The sequence below is a fragment of the Pelophylax lessonae genome, assembly GCF_965119305.1.
Source record: "Pelophylax lessonae genome assembly, chromosome: 4".
Taxonomy (NCBI): Eukaryota; Metazoa; Chordata; class Amphibia; order Anura; family Ranidae; genus Pelophylax; species Pelophylax lessonae.
Genome location: NC_138771.1, coordinates 190,240,644 through 190,265,507, shown reverse-complemented (window position 1 = coordinate 190,265,507; position 24,864 = coordinate 190,240,644). Strand labels below are relative to the sequence as shown.

The following is a 24,864-nucleotide window of genomic DNA, read 5'->3' as shown; positions in this document are numbered from 1 at the left end:
GGACTTCCATGCAACCAGCCTGTCGGGTTTTGGTGTGAGCACTGCTGGTAGCTATAGCTGCCAGCAGCGATCATTGCGTTCTGCCAGTGAAGTCTCCCTGCCGGCAGAGCACAATAGCGCCGTGGGAGGGATCTCCACATCAACACAGGAATCAAGCAATTTTCTTTCCTTTAACCTGCGGTTGAAGGAAAAAAATGCATAATATCTGGCCAGCCCAATGCAATAAGCATGACAGCATGAGATGTTGACATGTTTTAAAGTGACCCAGTCACCGATAAAAAGAACTGAAACTAAACCCAACCTGTTAAAGCGGAGTTCCACCCTAAAATTAAACTTACCTCCATCTTCTCGCTCCGGGTCACCTGAAAAACAAATGGATAATCGCAATTTTTTTTTTTTACTTACCTCGTTTAGAAGAAAATATACTTACCTTACTTCCTCTTCCTCCCCTCGGCGGCCACGGCGAATCGTCACTTCCTGGCTTTGCAATGATTCCTGGGAGCTGAACATCATCGCTCCCAGGAATCAATGCGCCTGCACCGGCCCCGACGTCAGTTCATGTGCAGGCGCGTCATACCTTGCTAAACAGCTTCTGGGCATGCCCAGAAGCTGTGCAGGGATGACGCTGCGTCACCGGAAGTGACGGCGGGGCCGGTGCAGTGCATCGTGGGACCGAAGAAGACGGAAGAGGATCGCGCTGGCTTCAAGCTGCCCACACCTGAGATGGAAGCGCTGGACAATACATTTTCAAGGTAAGTATTTCTTCTTGCAGGTAAGTGCAACGCGGGACAGATCAGAGGCTAGCCATTGTGGAATGCACTAGCCCTGACTGTCCCGAGGGTATTTTTATTTTAAAAAAAAAAATGTCCCAGGGTGGAACTCCGCTTTAAAGAAGGTGTGAGCTTTGTCATAAATATTCTTTGCTGTGTTGCAGATATCCAGTAGTGAGGTACGTGCAGATGGGAGGAACCAGAGAGCATGGTGGGGCATAGGATGACTGACATACTCTGAAGTATCAAATACCAGTTGTGGCCAAAGATTTGCAACACAGCAAAAGTGTAACATGATCCACCAGACAGGCGAGTACACGGCGTATGTTCTTCTTTAACAGGCTTATTAAACACTTTACACTGACAGGTCGTATATTTCCAAACTGTAAAACTGAGGTGCTGGAGAAAATTGCTGCCCTTTTACCTTACACTGGATCTGTACTTTGTCCAAGCAAAGCTGTACACAAAACTGTTTGTTAATGGATATTGTCAGGATATCCTGCTTCAGGTCATTGCATAGCGGCTCCATAAATCAGGACCCAATTATGGATTTTGTTTTTCAGTTTGAGCTACTTTGCTGATTTACTCCTGAGATTTGAATTATAACGTTGCATTAACTTAAAGAGGGGTTCCAGCCTGGGGAAAATAATTAAAAGTCAGCAGCTTCAAATACTCTAGCTGCTGACTTTTAGTATAAGGACACTTACCTGTCCAGAGAGCCTGCAATGTCCGCACCCCAAGCTGAACCGTCCATTGGCTCCTGGTGTAGGCGTCTGCATCTTCACTAAGGGAAACAGGAAGTGAAACCTTGCGGATTCACAGCCTGTTTCCTACTGCGCATGCGCAAGCTGCGCTGACAAATGTCCCCCTTTTAGGTGGAGCTCCGCGTTAAAGCTGAACTCCAGCAGATATAAATGATCCAAATGAATACATCCTGAATTCCAGACATTTATTTTAAATAACAAAGGCACCAGTTTGAACAGGCCCCAAAACACTTCAGGAACAATGTAAGGGAAGGGTCAATGGAAATTCCAACTAATCTGCAGGCATCGTACACATTCCATTACCGGACACTTTACTAAGTACACCTTGCTTGGTAACACAAATTGCTAATCAGCAAATCACATGGCAGCAACTCAATGCATCTAGGTGTGGTGAAGATGACTTGCTAAAGTTCAATCCAAGCATCAGAATGGGGAAGAAAGGGGATTTAGGTGACTTTGAGCGTGGCATTCTTGTTAGAGCCAGACGGGCTGTTCTGAGTATTCCTAAAAACTGTGAATAAAAATAATATTAAAACCTGCGCTAAATAGATAAGTGTTGGTACTACCTGCAGCTGCTGTACACTTAGAATAAAACTAAGAGAACAATGGAATACAATATTAAAAACAGCGCTACCAGGCATATAGGAATAAATATAATGTGCACTAAAAATCTCTAAAATTAATGTTAATAGAAAAGTGCATCAGTGCTGAGAAAATATATAATCATATAATCACATAGATAAATAGAAATGATGTACCACATAAATGGTTAAAGTGCACAAAGATATGTAATAAATATAAAGTGCCAAAATATGCAATAAAAAATTATATATATATATATATATATATATATATATATATATATATATATATAGTGCAGTCCAGTGTTGGGGTAGTTACTCAAAAAATGTAACTAGTTACTTCTGTAAATTGTAATGAGATTACTTTACTAGTTACTGCATTTGAAAAGTAACTTCACTATTTATTACTTTACTTTCCTCTTTCTTAATTGACCGTGTAGAAGAAGATACATGACACTCTTTCTGCATAGAGTTTATTGTATAAACACAGGCTTTGGGAAACATGAGAACAAAACCTGAAAAAACAGAATAAAACAAAGTGCAACAAAAAGTCATAAACTTCATCCCTCTCTATTCTTCGAAATAACGATTGTATCGCACGGCTTGGGTAACGCAGGAAAGCGCGTTCCTATAGCCTAGTAAAGTAGTGTAGTTACCTCCTATAGCCTAGTAGTGTAGTTACCAATATTAGTATTGTAACTAGTTACGTTACTTCGTTACCAAAAAAAGTAATGTAGTTACTGTAATCCGTTACTTTGTAACTCGTTACCCCCAACACTGGTGCAGTCCAAAAATGGTGAATAGTCCACTTGTATATAAAGTGCTGAATATCGTGCTCCACACAAAAAGTGCCTAGTGCTTCCAATGAACCCTCTTGGGGATCCACTCACCAGACTTAGGAGAATTAAGAGCCTTATGTATATCAAGCAAAACCTCCAAAACAGTCTCCAACCTCAGATGCAGAATACTACACAGCCTTGGTGTCCCCCAGGATAACAATGGGAATAAGCCTCCAGAGAACCTTCGATCACCTCCAATATAATAGCAAATAACTGGATGCAAAGATAAACGTATTCTTCCTGCTAAAACTATGCATATACTTACTTGGTGTGGGAAGCAGCACTGTCCTTGAAGATTGCTGGAAATCAAGTTAACAGGAATCTTGGAGGTGATCGAAGGTTCTCTGGAGGCTTATTCCCATTGTTATCCTGGGGGACACCAAGGCTGTGTAGTATTCTGCATCTGAGGTTGGAGGACCGTTCAGATCCGCCTGTCCGTTTTTTTGGCGGATCTGAACGGTCCCCCCATGCATCTCTATGGGGGAATCGGATGTCAGCGGAGACATGTCCACTGACATCCGATCCGTCAAATAAAAAAAAAATAGGGTTTCCATCCGTCCAGCGGATCGGACCGGCAGTCCGTTCCCATCCGATTTCCCCCATAGAGATGCATGGGGAACTGACAGCTGTGTCGCCGCACACAGCGCGGAGACACAGCTGTCATCCTCCTGCTCAGCGGGGGATCGGCGGCTCGATCCCCCGCTGAGAAAAACGGAATCCGTCCGACAGACGGATAGTGTGAAAGGGGCCTAAGGATAAAGGGGTTCAACCCAGTACTAGCAAGGTGTACCCAATAAAGTGGCCAGCAAGCGTATATGTGTATACAAATATACACACACATTTTATATACAGTATCTCACAAAAGTGAGTACACCCCTCAGATTTTTGTAAATATATATAGTTGTTCATGTGACAACTCTGAAGAAATTACACGTTGCTACAATGTAAAGTAGTGAGTGTACAGCTTGTATAACAGTGTAAAATTTTCTGTCCCCTCAAAATAACTCAACACCCAGCCAATAATGTCTAAACCGCTGACAACAAAAGTGAGTACACCCCTAAGTTAAAATGTCCAAAGTGGACCTAATTAGCCATTTTCCCTCCCCAGGTGTCATGTGACTCGTTAGTGTTACAAGGTCTCAGGTGTGAATGGGGATCAGGTGTGTTACATTAGGCGTTATCCCTCTCACTCTCTCATACTGGTCATTGGAAGTTCAACATGGCACCTCATGGAAAAGAACACTGAGGATCTGAAAAAAAGAATTGTTGCTCTACATAAAGATGGCCTAGGCTATAAGAAGATTGCCAAGACCCTGAAACTAAGCTGCAGCATGGTGGCCAGGACCAAACAGCGACCACAGGACAGGTTCCACTCAGAACAGGCCTCGCCATGGTCGACCAAAGAAGTTGATTGCACATGCTTAGTGTCATATACAGAGGTTGTCTTTGAGAAATAGATGTACGAGTGCTGCACAGGTTGGGGGGGGGGTCAGCCTGTCAGTGCTCAGACCATACGCCACACACTGCATAAAATTGGTCTGCATGGCTGTCGTCCCAGAAGGAAGCCTCTTCTAGAGATGGTGCACAGGAAAGAACGCAAACAGTTTGCTGAAGACAAGCAGACTAAGGACATGGATTACTGGAACCATGTCCTGTGGTCTAAAGAGGCCAAGATAAACTTATTTGGTTCAGAAGGTGTCAAGTGTGTGTGGCGGCAACCAGATGAGGAGTACAAAGACAAGTGTGTCTTTCCTACCAGTCAAGCATGGTGGTGGGAGTGTCATGGTCTGGGGCTGCATGAGTGCTGCCAGCACTGGGGAGCTACAGTTCATTGAGGGAACCATGAATGCCAACATGTACTGTGTCATACTGAAGCAGAGCATGATTCCCTTCAGAGACCGGCGCCACAGGGCAGTATTCCAACATAACAACCCCAAACGACTCCAAGACATCCACTGCCTTGCTAAAGAAGCTGAGGGTAAAGGTGATGGACTGGCCAAGCATGTCTCCAGACCTAAACCCTATTGAGCATCTGTGGGGCATCCTCAAATGGAAGATGGAGGAGTGCAAGGTCTCTAACATCCACCAGCTTCGTGATGTCGTCATGGAGGAGTGGAAGAGGACTCCAGTGGCAACCTGTGAACCTCTGGTGAACTCCATGTCCAAGAGGGTTAAGGCAGTGCTGGAAAATAATTGTGGCCACACAAAATATTGACAATTTGGGCCAAATTTAGACATGTAAGTGTAAGTAAGTATACTCACTTTTGTTGCCAGCGGTTTAGACATTAATGGCTGTGTGCTGAGTTATTTCGATTTTTAGGGGACAGCAAATTTACACTGTTATACAAGCTGTACACTCACTAATTTATATTGTAGCAAATAGCAAAAGTGTTGTCACATGAAAATATATAATAAAATATTTACAAAAATGTGAGGGGTGTACTCACTTTGTGAGATATTGTATGTGCAGAGGAGTATATATATATATATATATATATATATATATATATATATATATATATATATATATATATATATATATATATATACACACACACACACACCTGAGTCTGATATATACGGTATATAATGATATATATGCACAGAGGAGCCCACTGTGTATTATATATGTATACAGCTGAGTCTGATATATACGGTATATAATGATATATATGCACAGGAGTGCAATGTATTATATATGTATACAGTGGAATCTCCTCTATCTATAGTTGAGCCCCCCAATGTAGTGGGCATACCGAAGCGGAGTGGTGACCTCCATACAGTATATAATGATATATATGGGCAGAGGAGCGCACTGTGTGTATTATATATGTATATAGGGGAATCTCCTCTATAGTTGAGCCCCCCCCCCAATGTAGTGCCCCCCCATGTACCGGGCATACAGAAGCGGAGCGGGGTGGTGACCTCCACACAGTATATATATATATATATATATATATACGCAGAGGAGCGCACTGTGTGTTATATATATGTATACAGTGGAATCTCCTCTATAGTTGAGCCCCCCCATGTACCGGGCTTACCGAAGCGGAGCAGGGTGGTGACCTCCACACAGTATAGAATGATATATATGGGCAGAGGAGCGAACTGTGTATTATATATGTATACAGTGGAATCTCATGTATCTATAGTTGAGCCCCCCAATGTAGTGCCCCCCCCCCCCCCATGTACCGGGCATACCGAAGCGGAGCGGGGTGGTGACCTCCGCACAGTATAGAATGATATATATGGGCAGAGGAGCGCACTGTGTATTATATATGTATACAGTGGAATCTCATGTATCTTTAGTTGAGCCCCCCAATGTAGTGCCCCCCCCATGTACCGGGCATACCAAAGCGGAGCGGGGGTGGTGACCTCCACACAGTATACAATGATATATATTGGCAGAGGAGTGCACTGTGTATTATATATGTATACAGTGGAATCTCCTCTATAGTTGAGCCCCCCAATGTAGTGCCCCCCCATGTACCGGGCATACCGAAGCGGAGCAGGGTGGTGACCTCCGTACAGTATATAATGATATATACGCACAGAGGAGCGCACTGTGTATTATATATGTACACAGTGGAATCTCATGTATCTATAGTTGAGCCCCCCCAATGTAGTGCCCCCCATGTACCGGGCATACCGAAGCGGAGCGGGGTGGTGACCTCCGCACAGTATATAATGATATATATGGGCAGAGGAGCGCACTGTGTATTATATATATATATATATATATATATACAGTGGAATCTCATGTATCTATAGTTGAGCCCCGTGCCCCCCATGTACCGGGCATACCGAAGCGGAGCGGGGTGGTGACCTCCGCACAGTATATAATGATATATATGCACAGAGGAGCGCACTGTGTATTATATATGTATACAGTGGAATCTCATGTATCTATAGTTATGCCCCGTGCCCCCCCCATGTACCGGGCATACCGAAGCGGAGCGGGGTGGTGACCTCCATACAGTATATAATGATATATATGCGCAGAGGAGCGCACTGTGTATTATATATGTATACAGTGGAATCTCATGTATCTATAGTTGAGCCCCCCCATGTACCGGGCATACCGAAGCGGAGCGGGGTGGTGACCTCCGCACAGTATATAATGATATATACGCACAGAGGAGCGCACTGTGTATTATATATGTATACAGTGGAATCTCATGTATCTATAGTTGAGCCCCCCCATGTACCGGGCATACCGAAGCGGAGCGGGGTGGTGACCTCCACACAGTAGCGGCTATCTATGTCCTGGGAGGTGATCCGGACCTGCTTGGCCTCCTCATCATAGCGGACATCGATGTTATCCAGGTCCAGTCCCCGGTGCACATTGCGGTCCACCCCGCTCACCATTACAAACACTCGGTCGGCGTTCGGGTAGGTGAGGGGATCCTGCGGTCGGACCCGGACATCACACGGCAGATTCACCCTCAGGCTGCTCAGCGGATTGACGATCAGAGTCCACTGCTTGAGGGGCTTATTGTGGGCCGCCCAGGTACTCCGGTGTCTGCAGGCTGTCCGCCCACTGACTCCCAACAACCGGCACCAAGAACGGCTGCGAGAGACCAGAGACACCATCATCTCGCTGTACCAGCCATGCAGCCTGTGCAGCGCGGGGGTCGCCGGGAGTTGTAGTGAGAGGAGCGGTGGGGGTGTGTGGAATGTGCTGGGCGGGGAACTACATTTCCCACAATCCCCGGTCCCGGGTGAGGGTGTAAGTGTTTACTAGGTTCTGCCGTACGTCAGAGGCTGCCCTGTGTACTGTACTGTGTACCCGGGGCTGGGAACTTTCCATAGTGGCTGTGAGAGTGTAAACAACACACTGGAACCTCTACAGCCCATGACAGACTAATAAACTATCTATGGGCCCAGCTGAGAGAATATTTGGGTGACAATTATAACTATGGTAATGGCAATGGTGTATGCCTTATAGCTCATTGGCTGCCATTCATTCATGAAACTTTTGTGTTCTTATCGGCACTTTAGAATGTCCCACACATAATTCATTGTTTTGCAACAGTCCTGTGACAGATTCAGATAGTTACGGGACCACTGACAATAGCAAAGAGCAGGGCATAGAAACATAGAAACATAGAATGTGTCGGCAGATAAGAACCATTTGGCCCATCTAGTCTGCCCAATATATCTGAATCCTATGAATAGTCCCTGGCCCTATCTTGTATGAAGGATAGCCTTATGCCTATCCCATGCATGCTTAAACTCCTTCACTGTATTTGCAGCTACCACTTCTGCAGGAAGGTTATTCCATGCATCCACTACTCTCTCAGTAAAGTAATACTTCCTCATATTACTTTTAAACCTTTGCCCCTCTAATTTAAAACTGTGTCCTCTTGTGGTAGTTTTTCTTCTTTTAAATATGCTCTCCTCCTTTACCGAGTTGATTCCCTTTATGTATTTAAAAGTTTCTATCATATCCCCTCTGTCTCTTCTTTCTTCCAAGCTATACATGTTAAGGTCCTTTATCCTTTCCTGGTAAGTTTTTTCCTGCAATCCATGTACTAGTTTAGTAGCTCTTCTCTGAACTCTCTCTAGAGTATCTATATCCTTCTGGAGATATGGCCTCCAGTACTGCGCACAATACTCCAAGTGAGGTCTCACCAGTGTTCTGTACAGCATGTTTGCATACAAGACTGTCATTGGTTGCTACGACGCTGACAAGAGCACCGCTTCATTGGTTGCTACGACGCTGACAAGAGCACTGCTTCATTGGTTGCTACGACGCTGACAAGAGCACCGCTTCATTAGTTGCTACAATGCTGACAAGAGCACCGCTTCATTGGTTGCTACGACGCTGACAAGAGCACCGCTTCATTGGTTGCTACAATGCTGACAAGAGCACCGTTTCGTTGGTTGATAGGATGCTGATGATAGCACCGCTTCATTGGTTGCTAGGAAGCTGATGAGAGCACCACTTCATTGGTTGCTAGAATGTTGCTGATAGCACCGCTTCATTGGTTGCTAGAACGTTGCTGATAGCACCGCTTCATTGATTTCTAGGACGTTCATGATAGCACTACTTCATTGCTTTCTAGGATGCTGATGAGAGCACAGCTTCATTGGTTGCTACGACACCAATGGGAGCACCGCTTCATTGGTTGCTGGAAGGCTGATAAGAGCACCACTTCATTGGTTGCTAGGACGCCAATGAGAGCACTGCTTTATTGGTTGCTAGGACGCCATTGAGAGCACTGCTTCATTGGTTGCTAGGAGGCTGATTAGAGCACTGCTTTCTTGGTTGCTAGGACACCGATGAGAGCACCGTTTTCTTGGTTGCTAGGACACAGATGAGAGCACCATTTTTTGGTTGCTAGGATGCTAATTAGAGCACTGCTTCATTGGTTGCTAGGAGGCTGATGAGAGCACCGCTTTCTTGGTTGCTAGGACACCGATGAGAGCACCACTTTATTGGTTGCTAGGACGCCAATGAGAGCATTGCTTCATTGGTTGCTAGGAGGCTGACGAGAGCACTGCTTTAATGGTTGCTAGGACGCCAATGAGAGCACCGCTTTATTGGTTGCTAGGATGCTATCAGCTGCACAATAGACAGCAGGCTAGCAACCAATGAAGCTATATATCTAACAGCATCCTGAAAACCAAGGTTACCATGCAACATTTTTCTGGTGGTATTGGCACATTAGAAAGTGCTGTAACATAACATGAAAGCCTTGTGACAGCTCTGTTAATAGTTCTGACATAGGTAATAGATTTAGATAGTTCTGGGGCCGCTGTGTAGTAAAAAGCAGAATGAGTTTGCATGTGACATCCCTCCTTCAATCACTGGTAGCTGAGATGCTGTCAGGAGCACAGCATCATTGGTTGCTAAGATGCTATCAGCTAGTAGCATGCTAGCAACCAGTGAAACTACACAGCCCACAACGTCCTAGCAACCAAGGGCACTATGCAACACTTTTCTGGCAGCATTGGCACATTAGAAAGTACTGTAGGTAATAATGAAATCCGTTAAAGTGGGGGTAAAGTCCCTTTTCTTTATTTGTACCTATAAGTAGGCTTACAATGAGGCTTACCTGTAGGCACAATGAATATCTTCTTAATGTGTACTGTTTAGGAGATATACACATTGTCAATAGCTGATGACGTCACCTGCGCATGTGCAGCGACACTCTGCATTCAGGGCACTCAGTATGCCGCTGAATTCCGAGCGCCATGCCATAAATGGGGCCCCTGTATGCATGTGCTGGAGTGACGTCATTGCGGACCAGTCATTCAAACAGCCGGAGACCCACTAGTCAGTGCCATCTTAAGAGCATTATAGGCCCACGGGCAATGCAGTGCACTGGGGTCCTGCCTACACAATCACCCACGTGAATAAAAATGAGAATTTTCGAGATATATATGGCTATATTTTGTGGTACAGAAGTGCAAGGCTAATGACAGCTTCCAAGTTGGGTGGCTGGGTCTGGTGAACACACACACGGGAGTCAGACTCAACTGTCCTGTGTGTGCCTGTTCCCATGGAGGCAGACAGGCATTCCTGCAGTTGTGGGCTCCTCCTCCACGGCCCAAGTGGCCTGACAGCAGCGCAGGGCCAAAAGGCGCTTGCCACCTGCTAAGTTTGGCGGCGAGATGCACATGGGAATCGGGACTGATACTTGGCTGGGGCTGGGTAGGTGGGGCCCCTCGACAAGTGGGGCCCCCGAGCAACTGCCCAGCATGCCCATTCGGTAAGATAGCCCTGCCGTTAGTATGCACTGGGCCGCGGTGCATACTAGCACAATATGGCTTAGACCTTGCAATTTTTTGGGGGGGGCGATTTACTGCCACTTTAAGAGTTCTGATATGCAACAGATTTAGGTAGTTCTGGGGCTGCTGTGTAGTAAAAAGCAGAACATGTTCTGATGCTATCGGGAGTACGGCATCAATGGTTGTTAGAACGCTATCACAGCTGGCCAAGCAGTGATGCTATGCAGCCGACAGCATCCTAGCAACCAACAGTGTTGTGCAGTCCAGGGGCTGAACATACATTGAGGATGGAGCGTGTAGTATAGACACTGCAGCCTCAGTGCCACCAGCCCCACACATGACAAATTCACATACATGCTTTTAACATACGTGAATCTGGCGCAGGTTGCTTGCAATATTTTTCACACTAACATATGACAGTTTTTTATGAGTGTCTATGAGACACTTTATGAATTTCAGGGATTAAATTGTGAAATAAAATAATGGTCTTTGAGCGAACGCTCATTTCATACTAAAATTTCACACAGGAATTGTTTTTATGTTTTCAGAGAAAATTATCATGAGATGAGATAGCACATGGAGTTAAAATAGCTCATCAGTCTCAGATCAGTCACCGCCTGATGAAGGGGCTTAGTACCCCTAAATAGCACACATTGTGTGGAATAAATAGCTCTGCTTTGAGCTCTTGATGTGCTGCCGAGATTTAATAAAGCTGATCTCCACTAGCAGATCCATCCAATTTTTTCACTGCAGCTCTCAAATCACTTGGCTTAAAACTGTAGGGAGTGCACCATTTTTTATAAACACATTCCAATAAAAAGATTGTCAGGAGATAAAAAAAACTGCTACCTGAACATATGTGAATCAGCTTCCTTAGCCTTCACATAATGGTCAAATCTGAGGCTTTTCTGACAGGTAAAGCTCAGACACTTCCTAATAGTGACGAATCCCCTCCTCTTGTGATATAGTGTGCTGTCATATGATGGAGGGGGCACCATCACCGTGCCCTCCGACGCCAACTGACAGCAGGTATTTTGTGGGGGAGAGAAGGATCTGCGCTTAGGATAAAAATCCCAATCAAGAATGTAGCAAATTGGCTGCAGCCTACCTCTTATGCCTCGTACACACGCAATGATTATCGGCTGACCGATCGTCCGACTTTTGTCCAGAGTGTTGTTGTGTTGGTTGGAATGTGCTCTAGACTGCACACGAATTTACTCGGCCAACAAAAATCTACTGCAGAAGTGATGTCATGTGCTGGTTTACTTTCCGTGTGTTTTTTCTTCTCTGAGCATGCCCAGTCTTGCTCATCAGATTTTTGTCTGCCGAAATCTGTACTGACTGACGGAAAATCGGCCGTTGTGTTGACGGCCAACAAAAATTTTATAGCCTGCACACCAGATTTTGTTCGGCCGAAAAGTCGGAGTCGGTTGTCGAAAGCATCATACTAACAAGCCAAAAATCGGCAGATCGGACGTTGGCCGAAAATTCACGGCCAACTATCGATGCGTGTGTACGAGGCTTTAGGGTCCTTTCACACGGGCGCTCCGTATGTCCGTATTTCATCCCATTTTTTTGCAGATGGAAAACGGACATAATGCATGTCAATGGGATTGCGGATATCAGCGAATGACCATCCGCTGACATCCGATTTTCGTCCTTTCTGATCAGTTCAGTTTTTTTGAACGGAAGACAGCCCTATTTTTCTTCCGTTTAAAAAACGAAACGGACGCAAAAACGGATGTCAGCGGTGTCATACGCTGACATCCGCAATCCCATTGACATGCATTATCTCCGTTTATCATCCGCAAACGGATGGGATGATAAACGGACATACGGACCAGATGACACAAGTGTCATCCGTGTCCGTAAAAAAAAAAAAAAGTGCCAGGGCGGATCAAAAAACGGTCCGCCCCGTGTGAAAGGACCCTTAAGGGCTCTTTCACACAAGCGGACCGTTCAGATCCGCCTGTCAGTTTTTTAGGCAGACCTGAACGGGTCCCCCCATGCATCTCTATGGGGCATCGGATGTCAGCGGAGACATGTCCGCTGACATCCGATCCATCAAATCTGGATGGATGTAAACCCTATTTTCCATCCGTCCAGCAGATCGGATCGGATTGGATGAGAACGAACCGACGGTCCGTTCCCATCCAATTTCCCCATAGAGATGTATGGGGAACTGACAGCTGTGTCTCTGAACACAGCGTGGAGAACAGCTGTCATCCTCCTGCTCAGCGGGGGATCGGGGGATCAACCCCCCGCTGAGATAAATGGAGTCCATCCAATGGACGGACAGTGTGAAAGAGCCCAAAAGTGCTCAGAGAGGCTTCTTTCACACGGTCCGCCTCCATAGGCGGATCCGTGCTGCTCAGCAGGGGATTAATACACAGATCCCTGCTGAGCAGGCAGGTAACAGCTCCCTCCCTGCCTTGTGTTTCGGAGAGGGAGGTGTCAGAGCCCAATGCATCTCTATGGGGGAATCAGATGAGAGCGGACAGCCTGTCCGCTCTCATCCGATCTGATCCGATCCCCTGGACGGATGGAAAATAGGGTTTCCATCCGTCCGGATTTCACGGACAGGATCGGATGCGGGTGTCAGCGGACATGTCTCCGCTGACATCTGCTGCCCCATAGGGATGCATGGAGGATCCGTTCAGATCCTGCTAAAAAACTGACAGGCGGATCAGATCGAATCACTGGTGTAAAAGGACCCTAAAGACGAAGGGATGGTAAGGAGGTAAGTGGCGCTGCCAAATATAGGAATAAGGAGACAAGAGAAAATATGTGTAATTGTGTCCACAGTGTAAGAACTTGTTGCCAGATGTGTGTTCAAATAATACTTAGGTACATAAGATAAACATCAAGTGAATCCTTATATGTAATGTGCTGGTTAATATACACCACAAATGGACATAAATAAATAAATAATATGCTGAATTAAAACCCAAATAAGTGACTGATAGTGGTGAAGGGAAGAGTCCCTTTAATAGAAAAAAGTGCATGTAAATAAAGTGACCAAGTGTCTCAGTGGTATGGATTATTTAATGTATCAAAGATCATTGGTAAACCAAAAAGGTGCAAATGACAATCAAAGTGCAAATATAAAGTGCTACCGTGACTATATGTGCATATACTCTATACAGAGCAAACCCCAAGATGAAGGGGCAGGTGCAGATGAATACTACTCAGTATCCAAACGAATGCAACAGTGTATTAAAAAGGTGGTAATTAATGGTGCAATGAGATGCGATTCCAAATACGTAGCAAAAGAGGTGGAAAATTGCAGAGAGATATGTACAATAAGATGTCTATAACTTTTATAAAGTGAGGTATGATTCTCCAAAAAAATATTATAATAGCCCCAATCGCACAACAAAGTGCTCCAGTGCAGGATTATATATCGGTGCAACTATATTAATAATATAATAGTCCCAATTGCATGACAAAGTGCTCCAGTGCAGGTTTTAAATCGGTGCAACTTCACATCGGTGCAAGCTCCCAGGCTCCTGACTTATTCTACGGATGGTGCAGGTGGCATCGCTGACACAAAGGTGTACCCGGACTATACCTGGTCATTGAGAGTATACACCACAAGACCCCAAGTGGTGTTCCCAGTTATCCAAGGGTGATAGGATCCCCAGTGATGTCATAACCAGAGGAGCCAAGTGATGACCATTGAGGGGCATAGGAGCCACATCCAATTTGGAGTATAGGCCTGTTACTCCTGTAGGGGTTCCCCCTTCTGGTAAGTGTGGTCCTGGGCGTGAGGGGAGCACCTTGACCCATAACACCGGCCACACTTAAAGAGTCACTGAAAATACACAAGACACCCCTGATGTGAAGTTGCACCGATTTAAAACCTGCACTGGATCACTTTGTCATGCGATTGGGACTATTATATTATTAATATTAATGTGGGGTCAGTTGTAAGTAATTCAGAAGGTCAAGAGTAAGTAACGCAGTGTTCAGAACACTATAGTAGGCAATGTCGAGGGCAGGGGTCAGGAGTAAGTAATGCAGACTTCAGAGGTCAGGCGTATGTAATGTAGAGTGCAGGGGTCAGTACTATGTAGCGCAGAGTGAAGGGGCCAGGAGAAAGAAAAGCATAGTTCAAAGGTCAGTGGTATGCAATGCAGGAGTCAGGAGAAATTAATGCAGAATCCAGAGGTCACTAGTGTGCAATTTGGGGTGCAGGGGTCTGTAGTAAGTAACGCAGAATTTAGCAGTCAGTAGTATGCAATGCAGAGTCCAGAGGTCAGTAGTATGTAATGCAGAGGTCAGTAGTAAGTAATGCAGAGTCCAGAAGTCCTTAGTAGGAAACACACAGTACACGGGTCAGTAGTATGGTAGTCTGGGAATGGGTTTTTTACTACTGTTCAGAGGTCAGTAGTAAGTAATGCACAGTACAAAGGTCAGTGGGATGTAACGCACATTGCAGGGGTCAGTAGTATGTAACACACAGTACAAAGGTCAATAGAATGTAATGCACTTTGCAAGGGTCAGTAGTAGGTAACGCACATTGCAGGGGTCAGTAGTAGGTAACGCATAGTACGAAGGTTAGTAGTATGTAACGCACAGTACAAAGCTCAATAGTATTTATCACATATTGCAGGAATCAGTAGTATGTAACGCACAGTACAAAAGTCAGTAGTATGTAACGCACATTGCTGGGGTCAGTGGTATGTAATGCACAGTAGGTCAGTAGTATTATACACATCATACGAAGGTGAATAGTATGAAACACACCGTACAAAGGTCAGTACTATGCAACGCGCAGTACAAAGGTTAGTAGTATGCAACACACAGTACGAAGTTCAGCAGTATGTAACGCACATTGCAGGGGTCAGTAGTATGTAAAGCACAGTACAAAGGTCAGTAGTATGTAATGCACATTGCAGGGGTCAGTGGTAGGTAATGCACAGTACAAAGGTCAGTAGTATGTAACACACAGTACAAAGGTCAGTAGTATGTAATGGACATTGCAGGGGTCAGTAGTATGTAATGCACAGTACAAAGGTCAATAGTATGTAACTCTCATTGCAGGGGTCAGTAGTATGTAACGCAGAGTACAAAGGTCAGTAGTATGTAATGCACAGTACAAAGGTCAACAGTATGTAGCTCTCATTGCAGGGGTCAGTAGTATGTAACGCACAGTACAAAGGTCAGTAGTATGTAACGCACAGTACAAAGGTCAATAGTATGTAACTCTCATTGCAGGGGTCAGTAGTATGTAATGCACAGTACAAAGGTCAGTAGTATGTAATGCAGAGTACAAAGGTCAGTAGTATGTAACGCACAGTACAAAGGACAATAGTATGTAACTCTTATTGCAGGGGTCAGTAGTATGTAACGCACAGTACAAAGGTCAGTAGTATGTAATGCAGAGTACAAAGGTCAGTAGTATGTAACGCACAGTACAAAGGTCAATAGTATGCAACTCTCATTGCAGGGGCCAGTAGTATGTAACGCACAGTACAAAGGTCAGTAGTATGTAATGCAGAGTACAAAGGTCACTAGTATGTAACGCACAGTACAAAGGTCAATAGTATGTAACTCTTATTGCAGGGGTCAGTAGTATGTAACGCACAGTACAAAGGTCAGTAGAATGTAATGCACAGTACAAAGGTCAATAGTATGTAACTCTCATTGCAGGGGTCAGTAGTATGTAACGCATAGTACCAAGGTCAGAAGTATGTAACGCACAGTACAAAGGTCAGTAGTATGTAACGCACAGTACAAAGGTCAATAGTATGTAACTCTCATTGCAGGGGTCAGTAGTATGTAATGCACAGTACAAAGGTCAGTAGTATGTAACCCTCATTGCAGGGGTCAGTAGTATGTAATGCACAGTACAAAGGTCAGTAGTATGTAACCCTCATTGCAGGGGTCAGTAGTATGTAACCCTCATTGCAGGGGTCAGTAGTATGTAACACACAATAGTACATGATGTACAGAAGTCAGTAGTAAATAGTGCAGAGGTCAGTAAGCCCACCCAGTTAGTATGCGCTTTGCAGTCTATGAACTCATAGCAACCAGCTCCAAGGAGCTCTATGTACTGTGACACCCGGCTTGCATAAATTACAAGAACAATCGGTGGCATCCAGTTATTAAATTGTTACCACCAGCGACACCCATCAGTATGAATGCTGCATTGTCACCCCTGTAGGACAGCCCTGTACTGTTCTCTGGTACAGGAGCCTGGCCCAGCCATGGATCACACGGAAAGAAATGCTGCTTGTGTTAATGAAGAGGAATTGGGGGAATAGCGGCGGAGAAGCAGCGTTCAATAGCCGCGCTCAGCAGCCGTGATTGCGATCTACACTCCGCTTCTATAGAACATCCGCCCCGATACTTAGAAGAAGCACAGATTGTATTAAGCCACGCCCTCCCGCTTTCCTAATTGGCCAGTCCTCTCATGTTCTTACACCCTGGCTGAATGCCTCCCTGTTACCATGGAGATGGACGCTCGCTCAGCAATAAGGAATCCCTGAACCCTGATCATGCGGCGATTGTAGCGGAGCCTGAGACCATAGCGAGGGGAGAAAGTCTTGATTGAGTCACAGCTCGGGGCGCTGCTGCTTCACACGGTAAAGGAATATAATCACGGTACAATACTTTCATTTACTTTCATTAACCAATGCTGCCAATCTATAATTATTTGTTGTGATCCAGTAACACTCAGTGACATCTAACACAAGCAATTATTCTGGCACAGACTCACAACTCAAATCTGTGTTCTTTATTCAACCTAATATTTCTATCCCCCAATGAATATGTAGTGCTCCTCCCTGATTTCTCCCAGGATCCTCCCTCTGTAGGGCAGAGGCAGCCTGGCATTCCTCTGGCTCAATGAGCAGTATTTTCTGTATTAATTGCTGAATAACATGGATAGGGCAGGGAGGTGTAGGATAAGGGTTGCCCCCTCATCCCTTTAAACCAGGACACACCTTAATTACACAGGTTCTGGGGCTGATTAGGGTGGTAATTAAACTCACTTAGTGCCTAAGGCCCCTTTCACACAGGCGGACCGTTCAGATCCGCCTGTTCGTTTTTTTGGCGGATCTAAACGGTCCCCCCATGCATCCCTATGGGGGATCGGATGTCAGCGGAGACATGTCCGCTGACATCCGACCCGATCCGATCCATCCAATCTGGATGGATGGAAACCCTATTTTCCAAAGTGATCGGATCCGATGAGAACAGACAGACAGTCCGTTCCCATCCGATTTCCCCCATAGAGATGCATGGGGAACTGACAGCTGTGTCTCCGCACACAGTGTGGAGAACAGCTGTCATCAGGGGAGGACTGGGCCAGGGGGCAGGGGGGCAATTTCCCCCTGGGCCGCTCTGATACACCATAAAAAGGCTGCACCGCTTCTGCCACAGACATGCCTAAAGGATCCCTGGTGAAGAGAAGTAAAAAGTCTCTGCCACGGACCTGCTGAGTGTGGGATGAAGACAAGGACAGAGTGCTGCCCTCCCTCCAGCATGGATAGTGTAAACTGTGTCTGAGCAGAGGCCGGCTCCATGCCCCACTGGAGACTCTCCTCCCTTGGCCAACCCAAACTGAACTGTCCCAGCTCCCCCCCAACCGCCCCCTGCTGGCCAGGTTGGGAACCCGGATTCAGCAGGTGAGTAGAGAGTACCTGGAGCCGAGCTTCAGCCTGGAATGGGGGTCAGGAGGAGGATGGGAAGAGGAAGAGTGAGAAGGGGGCCGAGTTGCTGCACCATGGGCCTCTGGTTTGTACTTGCCCCCTGGGCTGAAAATTGCCAGTCTGCCCCTGGCTGTCATTCTACTGCTCAGCGGGGGATCGGCGGCTCGATCCCCCGCTGAGAAAAATGGAATCTGTCCGACGGACGGATAGTGTGAAAGGAGCCTTATGTGCATTATATCAGCCTCAGAACCTGTGTAATTAATATGTGTGCTGGTTTAAAGGGATGAGGTGGCAACCCTCTGTGGGATACACCAGAACACTGAACAATAATACTAGGAACTGCTGCAGCTTCTTCTTAGATCTGTTCCCTTTAACCACTTAAGCCCCGGAAGATTTTACCCCCTTCCTGACCAGGGGGTATTTTGCGATTCGGCAATGCGTGATTTTAACGGACAATTGCGCGGTCGTGCGACACTGTACCCAAATGAAATTGACGTCCTTTTTTTCCCACAAACAGAGCTTTCTTTTGGTGGTATTTGATCACCTGTGCGATTTTTTGATCATGCACTATAAACAAAAAAAGAGCGACAATTTTGCAAAAATAACAATATTTTTCACATTTTTTTTATATGAAATTCCCCCAAAAAAATGTAAAAATCAAAATTTTTTAACATTTTAGGCCAATTTGTTTTCTGCTACATATGTTTGGTAAAAAAAATCCCAATAAGCATATTTTGATTGGTTTTCACAAAAGTTATTGCGTTTACTAACTAAGGGAAAGATTTTTGTCATTTTTATTGTTTTTTTTTTTAATGAGTAATGGCGGCGATCTGCGATTTTTTTTTTTTTTTGCGGGACTGCGACATTGCGACGGACAGATTGGAGCCTTGACTGACATTTTTGACACTTTTGGGGGTACCAGTGACATTACTACAGTAATCAGTGCTATACATATGCACTGTTACTGTAAAAATGACACTGGCAGGGAAGGGGTTAACTTTATTGGAGAAGGAGGGGTTAAGTGTGTCCCTAGGTGTGTGTTTCTTACTGTGCAGGGATGTGGCTTTTCATGTAACAGCAGGGATCTACGATCCTACATAGCAGGACCGTATGATCTCTGCTGTTACACAAGGGAGAATGACAGGCGGCTTTGTTTACATTAGCCGCCTGCCTTTCTCCCTCTGTAACTGACGATCGCGAGTGACCGGCGGACATCGGGTCCGCCGGTCACACGCGCGGGGATCCCAGTGAGCTAGCGGGGGCGGGAGCGCGCCTCCGGCGGCGCGCGCTCGCCCCCTATTTGCTCGCAGGCAAGTGACGTACGGGTATATGTACTTACGGCGGTCGGCAAGCGGTTAACAATAGCTCAGGTAATGGACAGCACTGGAACATTATAAGCAATGTGCCCAGCCAGACAAGCTTTAGTATTAGTACACCAGGGGTTAACAGCAAAAAAAGTCACCAAGATCTGCACTCACAAGTCCTCACAGCCCTCCTGTGTTAGGCCCCTTTATCAAGGGCACCTACACTACGCAGATTCTACTTGCTCAGCAGAGGATTTCTCCATTGATCCCCGCTGAACAGGCGGATGACAGGTCAGTGTCCACTCCGCTAAGCAGAGCAGACACAGACACAGTCCCATTCTCCCCAATGGGGCATTCGGATGGAAATGGACCGCCTCTATGCCATCCAATCCACGGGACAAAGGGAAAATAGGAACACCATCTTTCTGCAACTCGGGGAAAGCCTGGGCAGTAGGGAGAATCCACACTGCACATAGTGATTAGAGTGTGCCCAGGCACAACTGGCACACCCCATGTGCACGCCCATGGTGATGTCTGTGACAGCCCTAGTGACCTATATAGTGGGCACACATTGCCTCATTTAGAGCACAGGCAGGGACACTCCCAGTGATGGATTATAATAAGGGCAGAACAGGAGAATGCCTGGGATCCTAGACTTCAAGGGGACCCATGGTGATGCTTAAAAAACCTTTGCAGTTCATTGCTCTTTAAAGTTCATTTCAGTTGTGCAAGTCATTAGTTCTCTTCTCACAAGGTGATTAGTAGGAATTAGGATCCTAGTCTGAACTCACCTGAGCAAGCCCACCAGGAAGCGGTCCAATCATAAGCAGCATTCCCCTCACTGCAGTTGCACCTATACACATGTACTTTGTATACACATGTATGCAGCTAGGATCCAAACATGTATCAGGTCATCCTTAGTGATCAGCAATGACAGCCTTTGTATTGATTCCAGTGAAGGCTTCCTTTGAATCCCAGGTAGCATGCACTACCGCATGGCCGCTGGTGTATGATCTAAAGGCAGCAGGTGTTGATGCGCTGTAAAAAAGCATGTTAGACTGTAACATTTCATTCATTTTATTGGCCATGGCACAGTGTGATGCAGTGGGTTGCATCTCTCCAAGTTGCACAGATAAAAGTATAGCATGCCAAACTTTTTTGGCGCACACAGCCACACTGCCATGATAGAAAAGAAGACTTATTATCCTGTCTTTGCATTGGAACTGCACTTTGTACAATGTTCTTACAGGCTAAGACTGGGGCATTTGCAGCATCAAGACATTGGGCACATGAGAGAGATGCCAGAAATGCAGCCCCCACGAGAACCTCCTATGCAGGCATTGCAGGATCTAGTCCAGCTTAGCTGCATTTTTACTGTCCCCCTTCACTAAAAGCCTAATATAGCACCTGGGGGCATCACATGCTACGAACGCAAAGCATTTTAATTTGACGTGTTGAGTTTACAGATGGCACCACCTGTAAAACTCAGTTATTGAAGTCAATGGGACCATGCCATAACCATAAGCCTAGGAGCCCTTTCACACTGAGGCACTTTTCAAGCTATTTGGTGCTGCAAAAAAGTGCCTGAAAAGCTTGCAAAAACCTATTCCTATTAAAATCAATTAATGCTTTCACACTGGCGCAGTGTGCTGGCAGGGTGGTGAAAAAAGTCCTGCAAGCAGCATTTTTGGAGCATGTTTGGAGCACTAAAAAAAGCACACCAAAAACGTCCCTCTCCACTTAAATGAATGGGAAATGCCTTAAAATCTTATGAAAAGCTCAGAATTTTATGGGCATTTTTCAAGTGCCTCAGTGTGAAATGGCTCTTATGCTTGGCTCACAGTTTATGTTCATTAGTTTCAATTCAAAGTCACCGTTTGGGGGGGGGGGGGGAGAATTCAGGAGGTGGGATTATCACATCCTGAAAGCCTGAAAGTTGCTGTTCTACTGGACTCAGAAAAAGCAATCCACCATGGATCACTTTTCAGAGACTGCACCGTATGAACCTAGCATTAAGGAGCTGTAGCTAATAAATAGGATGGGAGGGGCTAGCAGGCTGCATGACTACTGACTACTATTGTTATTACTCTGAATCACTGTGTACTTCTTGGACAACCTGTACTTATTATATTGTAAGATTCTGGTACCTTTGGTACCCTTATTGCCCATTTTCCTTTTCATATTGCGTCCCACCTTTTTAGTTAGGTGGAACGCATATACCTTTAAGCCGGATGACATCATCGCTGAGCGCCGCTCTGAGCGGCTATTTCAATCGCCGGCTTCCTCTCTCACATTGTTCGTTCAATGTTACCGCATGCTCACAAGCCTTGTCTTATGCTGCCGGAGCCTCCAGCTATTCTCTTTACCTGGAACAGACCGGAACCTCGCTACTGATCCCGTATCTCGCTACTGGATCACTCCCTCACTACCGGACCCCTCTACTTACTAACCTTACTAGTGATAAGTACCCCACAGGGGATTCCTCCATAACTAACTTACACTATCTATCTTCTGCACATTAAGGACTGTTACTATCTATGCATACTAATTCTATCATCTGCACTGTTACATAGATTGCTAGCTCTTGAGTCTACTACCATCTATCCTTGCACTGGGTTAGTCTATCCTGTATATGTCATCTACTGTCCTCACCACCTGTTACCATACATGATTACTAACCTATCTACATTCTACCTATTACCATCTACTACTCTCCTGAACATTACTATCAAGTGCTTATCATTGCTGTCACTGCTCACACCTGTCCCTTCAGCACATCACCTCCATACTGTCATATACATCCCATCACTCCAGGAACATCTTATTGAGTGTGTGTATATCTGTGTGCTGAAGCAGACAGGCCCACAGTGATGAGTCTGGAGAGTTGGATCTGGTATTTCAACACATCTCTACATGACTACTGAGTGGAGATTCTGCAGCTGCAAATCCAGCTTACTATAAAAACGCAGGAGCGTTACATATATTTCCTTAAAAGATATTGATTGAAGTCATTACCTGCACTCCTGACCAATTAAAGTAAACCTATACGTGCCTTTGTGACAAAATGCATAAGAAAAGGTTACCATTACAAACAAAACTGAGTTGAAATCATATGTAAATTTTTACATTTTCCTTCTTTCCAAGCCTTCTTATTAGATTTGATCAAAAAAATTGGAAGGTGTTAAATTCGGAACTAAATTTCATGAAGTAAAATTTGAAGCTGAATCTGACTTTAAATGTCAGTGTTTTTTGTTAGTTTGGTTCCCCTAAGGCTTCTGAAAGCCATGTAACCTCTGCAAGACAAATCTGAGACACTGGATAATGTTCTATCCCATCTGGTATAATTGGGAGTCTCCTCCCAGCATTCCTCACTCTTCGCTTTGGCTGAGAAGGTGAAGGCAGTGTAAGGAGAGGTTGTTGCAGCCTGCCAGGCCCAAAGTTGGAGAAATCCTTGGTACAGTTTTTGGAGCGGTTCACACTACTAAGTGGGTCACACCACTAATGTACTTGTAGCACCCTCTAGAGTGCTACTAGATTAATGCAGACAAGTTTATGTATGACTCATGGTTAGTTTGTGAGTCAGAAATTGGGTCAGGGTTTACTACAGGTCAGGCTAGTTGACTCACAGATGCAGGCCTCTGTTACCTCCCCCTGGATCTAGAAGTTTTCAGAAACTTCTAGAAGTTAGTTGGTGGAGGCAAAGAGGACTGATCTGCATACTTGAGGGAACTTGGCCAATTCCCAGGCAGAATGCTCGCAGCAGGGTGGCTAGGTCAGCCCTTAACTATGGAGGAGCCATGCCAGCAGGGGAGTTGGGTGGAAGATTTAGTGCTAGGGTGTCTGTCGGTGGCCTAGGAGGGACCCGGGGGGGGGGGGGGGCTCTGCCTCCAAGCTGGGCTGGGGCCAGCTTGGTAAGATCCTAACAGCATCACGGTATGAAAGGAATCTTGCCTGAGGAGCAGGAGGGAGCAAAGAGGACAGACACAGGACAGTATCTCTTCAGTTGGGATGGCCGCGGGGCACCCCTTCTGAAGAAGTCTACGCCCTGACGTAAAGCATATAGGGGACGGAGCCTATGCACTGACGTCACATCGCGGCCATCTCAACTGAAGAGATACTTATGTTTTATGCCAGATTAGCCTGCACTGCTTAAGTGCCACACTTATGAGTGTTTGATAGCTTTTTTTTATGGTACAATACATTTTAATCTAATAGAGAGCACTAGATTCTGCCATTTTTTTGTTCCCTTATATACCTGTGACTGGTATCGAAGCTCATAGAGCTGGCTGAAAGGAGATTAGGCCACAGAGGATTACCGGATCTATCACCTGTCCCCAGAGGGGAACCGCTGATTTTTACCCACTGGTAACACAGGGGTCAAAATATGAGATGAGCGGCTTGACTGCACAGATGGAGGAGAGCACTAGCACATCATTGTTTGTTTGCACTGGATGGTGGATCATCATGTTGACTAATTTTATTAAGATATACTGACAATATATGGACTCTAATTTGGGCACTTGATCATGGGATTATTTTTTTCACTTTGAGTATCATTTCACCATTTAGATTTGTAATATTACACTGATTTATTCATATATTTGTGGTGCAGCACTGTTTGAAGTTTAGTTAGTTTATGTTTTTAGTGTAGTGACAGCGGCCATTCATAATTATTTGCACATTTTTTGTCACATTGGTTTTGCGTGGATTTACTTTTGATATTGATAGGGAGGAAGTTGTCCCTGTTTATTGTTGCAGTCAAGCTGAGCATCCCATAATTCCTATTCCCCATCAATGTTATTACCCCTAACCTAATAAAACAACAAAAATCAAGCTCAAAGACTGTTCCTCGTGGCTGGATGAAAGTGGGAAATGCTTGTCACCTAGCTGTGCAGGAATGGGGACACCTGTGATCAGCAACCCTTGCGGGGTAGTTCTACATACTTATGCCTACTGCTCTAATTACCTTGCCACCTGAAGGCTACTGGCACCCATCAAGCCCAAACACTGAACAATATCTTAATTCCCCTAGTGCAGTGTTTGGAATGGGGATGGGTTCTACCTGTGCACCTATGCTTACTGCTGCTACCTTGCCACTTCAAGGATCCTGCCACCTAACAGGCCCAATCTCTTGGCAATATCTTGCTATCACTGGTACAATTTTTTAAATCGGTGGTTTACCTGTGCCTACTACTCTTGTTGCCTTGAAAC

The 24,864-nt window shown here is 45.4% G+C and overlaps 2 protein-coding genes across 4 annotated transcripts in view; one reads left to right on the top strand and one right to left on the bottom strand.

Moving 5' to 3' along the window:
* FAM185A (family with sequence similarity 185 member A) overlaps positions 1–7,608 on the bottom strand; it is a 100,872-nt gene extending 93,264 nt beyond the window's left edge. Inside the window, exon 1 of the mRNA XM_082255163.1 lies at positions 7,172–7,608. Within this exon, the coding sequence (XP_082111289.1) occupies positions 7,172–7,550 (379 nt within the window). The 5' untranslated portion in view covers positions 7,551–7,608. The remainder of the gene's footprint in view (positions 1–7,171) is intronic.
* Positions 7,609–7,793: 185 nt separating this feature from the next.
* Positions 7,794–24,864, top strand: part of CCDC146 (coiled-coil domain containing 146) — a gene marked incomplete at its 3' end in the record, with an annotated part of 155,861 nt that continues 138,790 nt past the window's right edge. The window contains exon 1 of one of the 3 annotated variants that reach the window (XM_082255151.1): positions 7,794–7,875. Of the gene's footprint in view, positions 7,876–17,152; positions 17,282–24,864 lie in introns of those variants that run through there. The other 2 variants (XM_082255149.1, XM_082255150.1) reach the window with 2 other exon arrangements.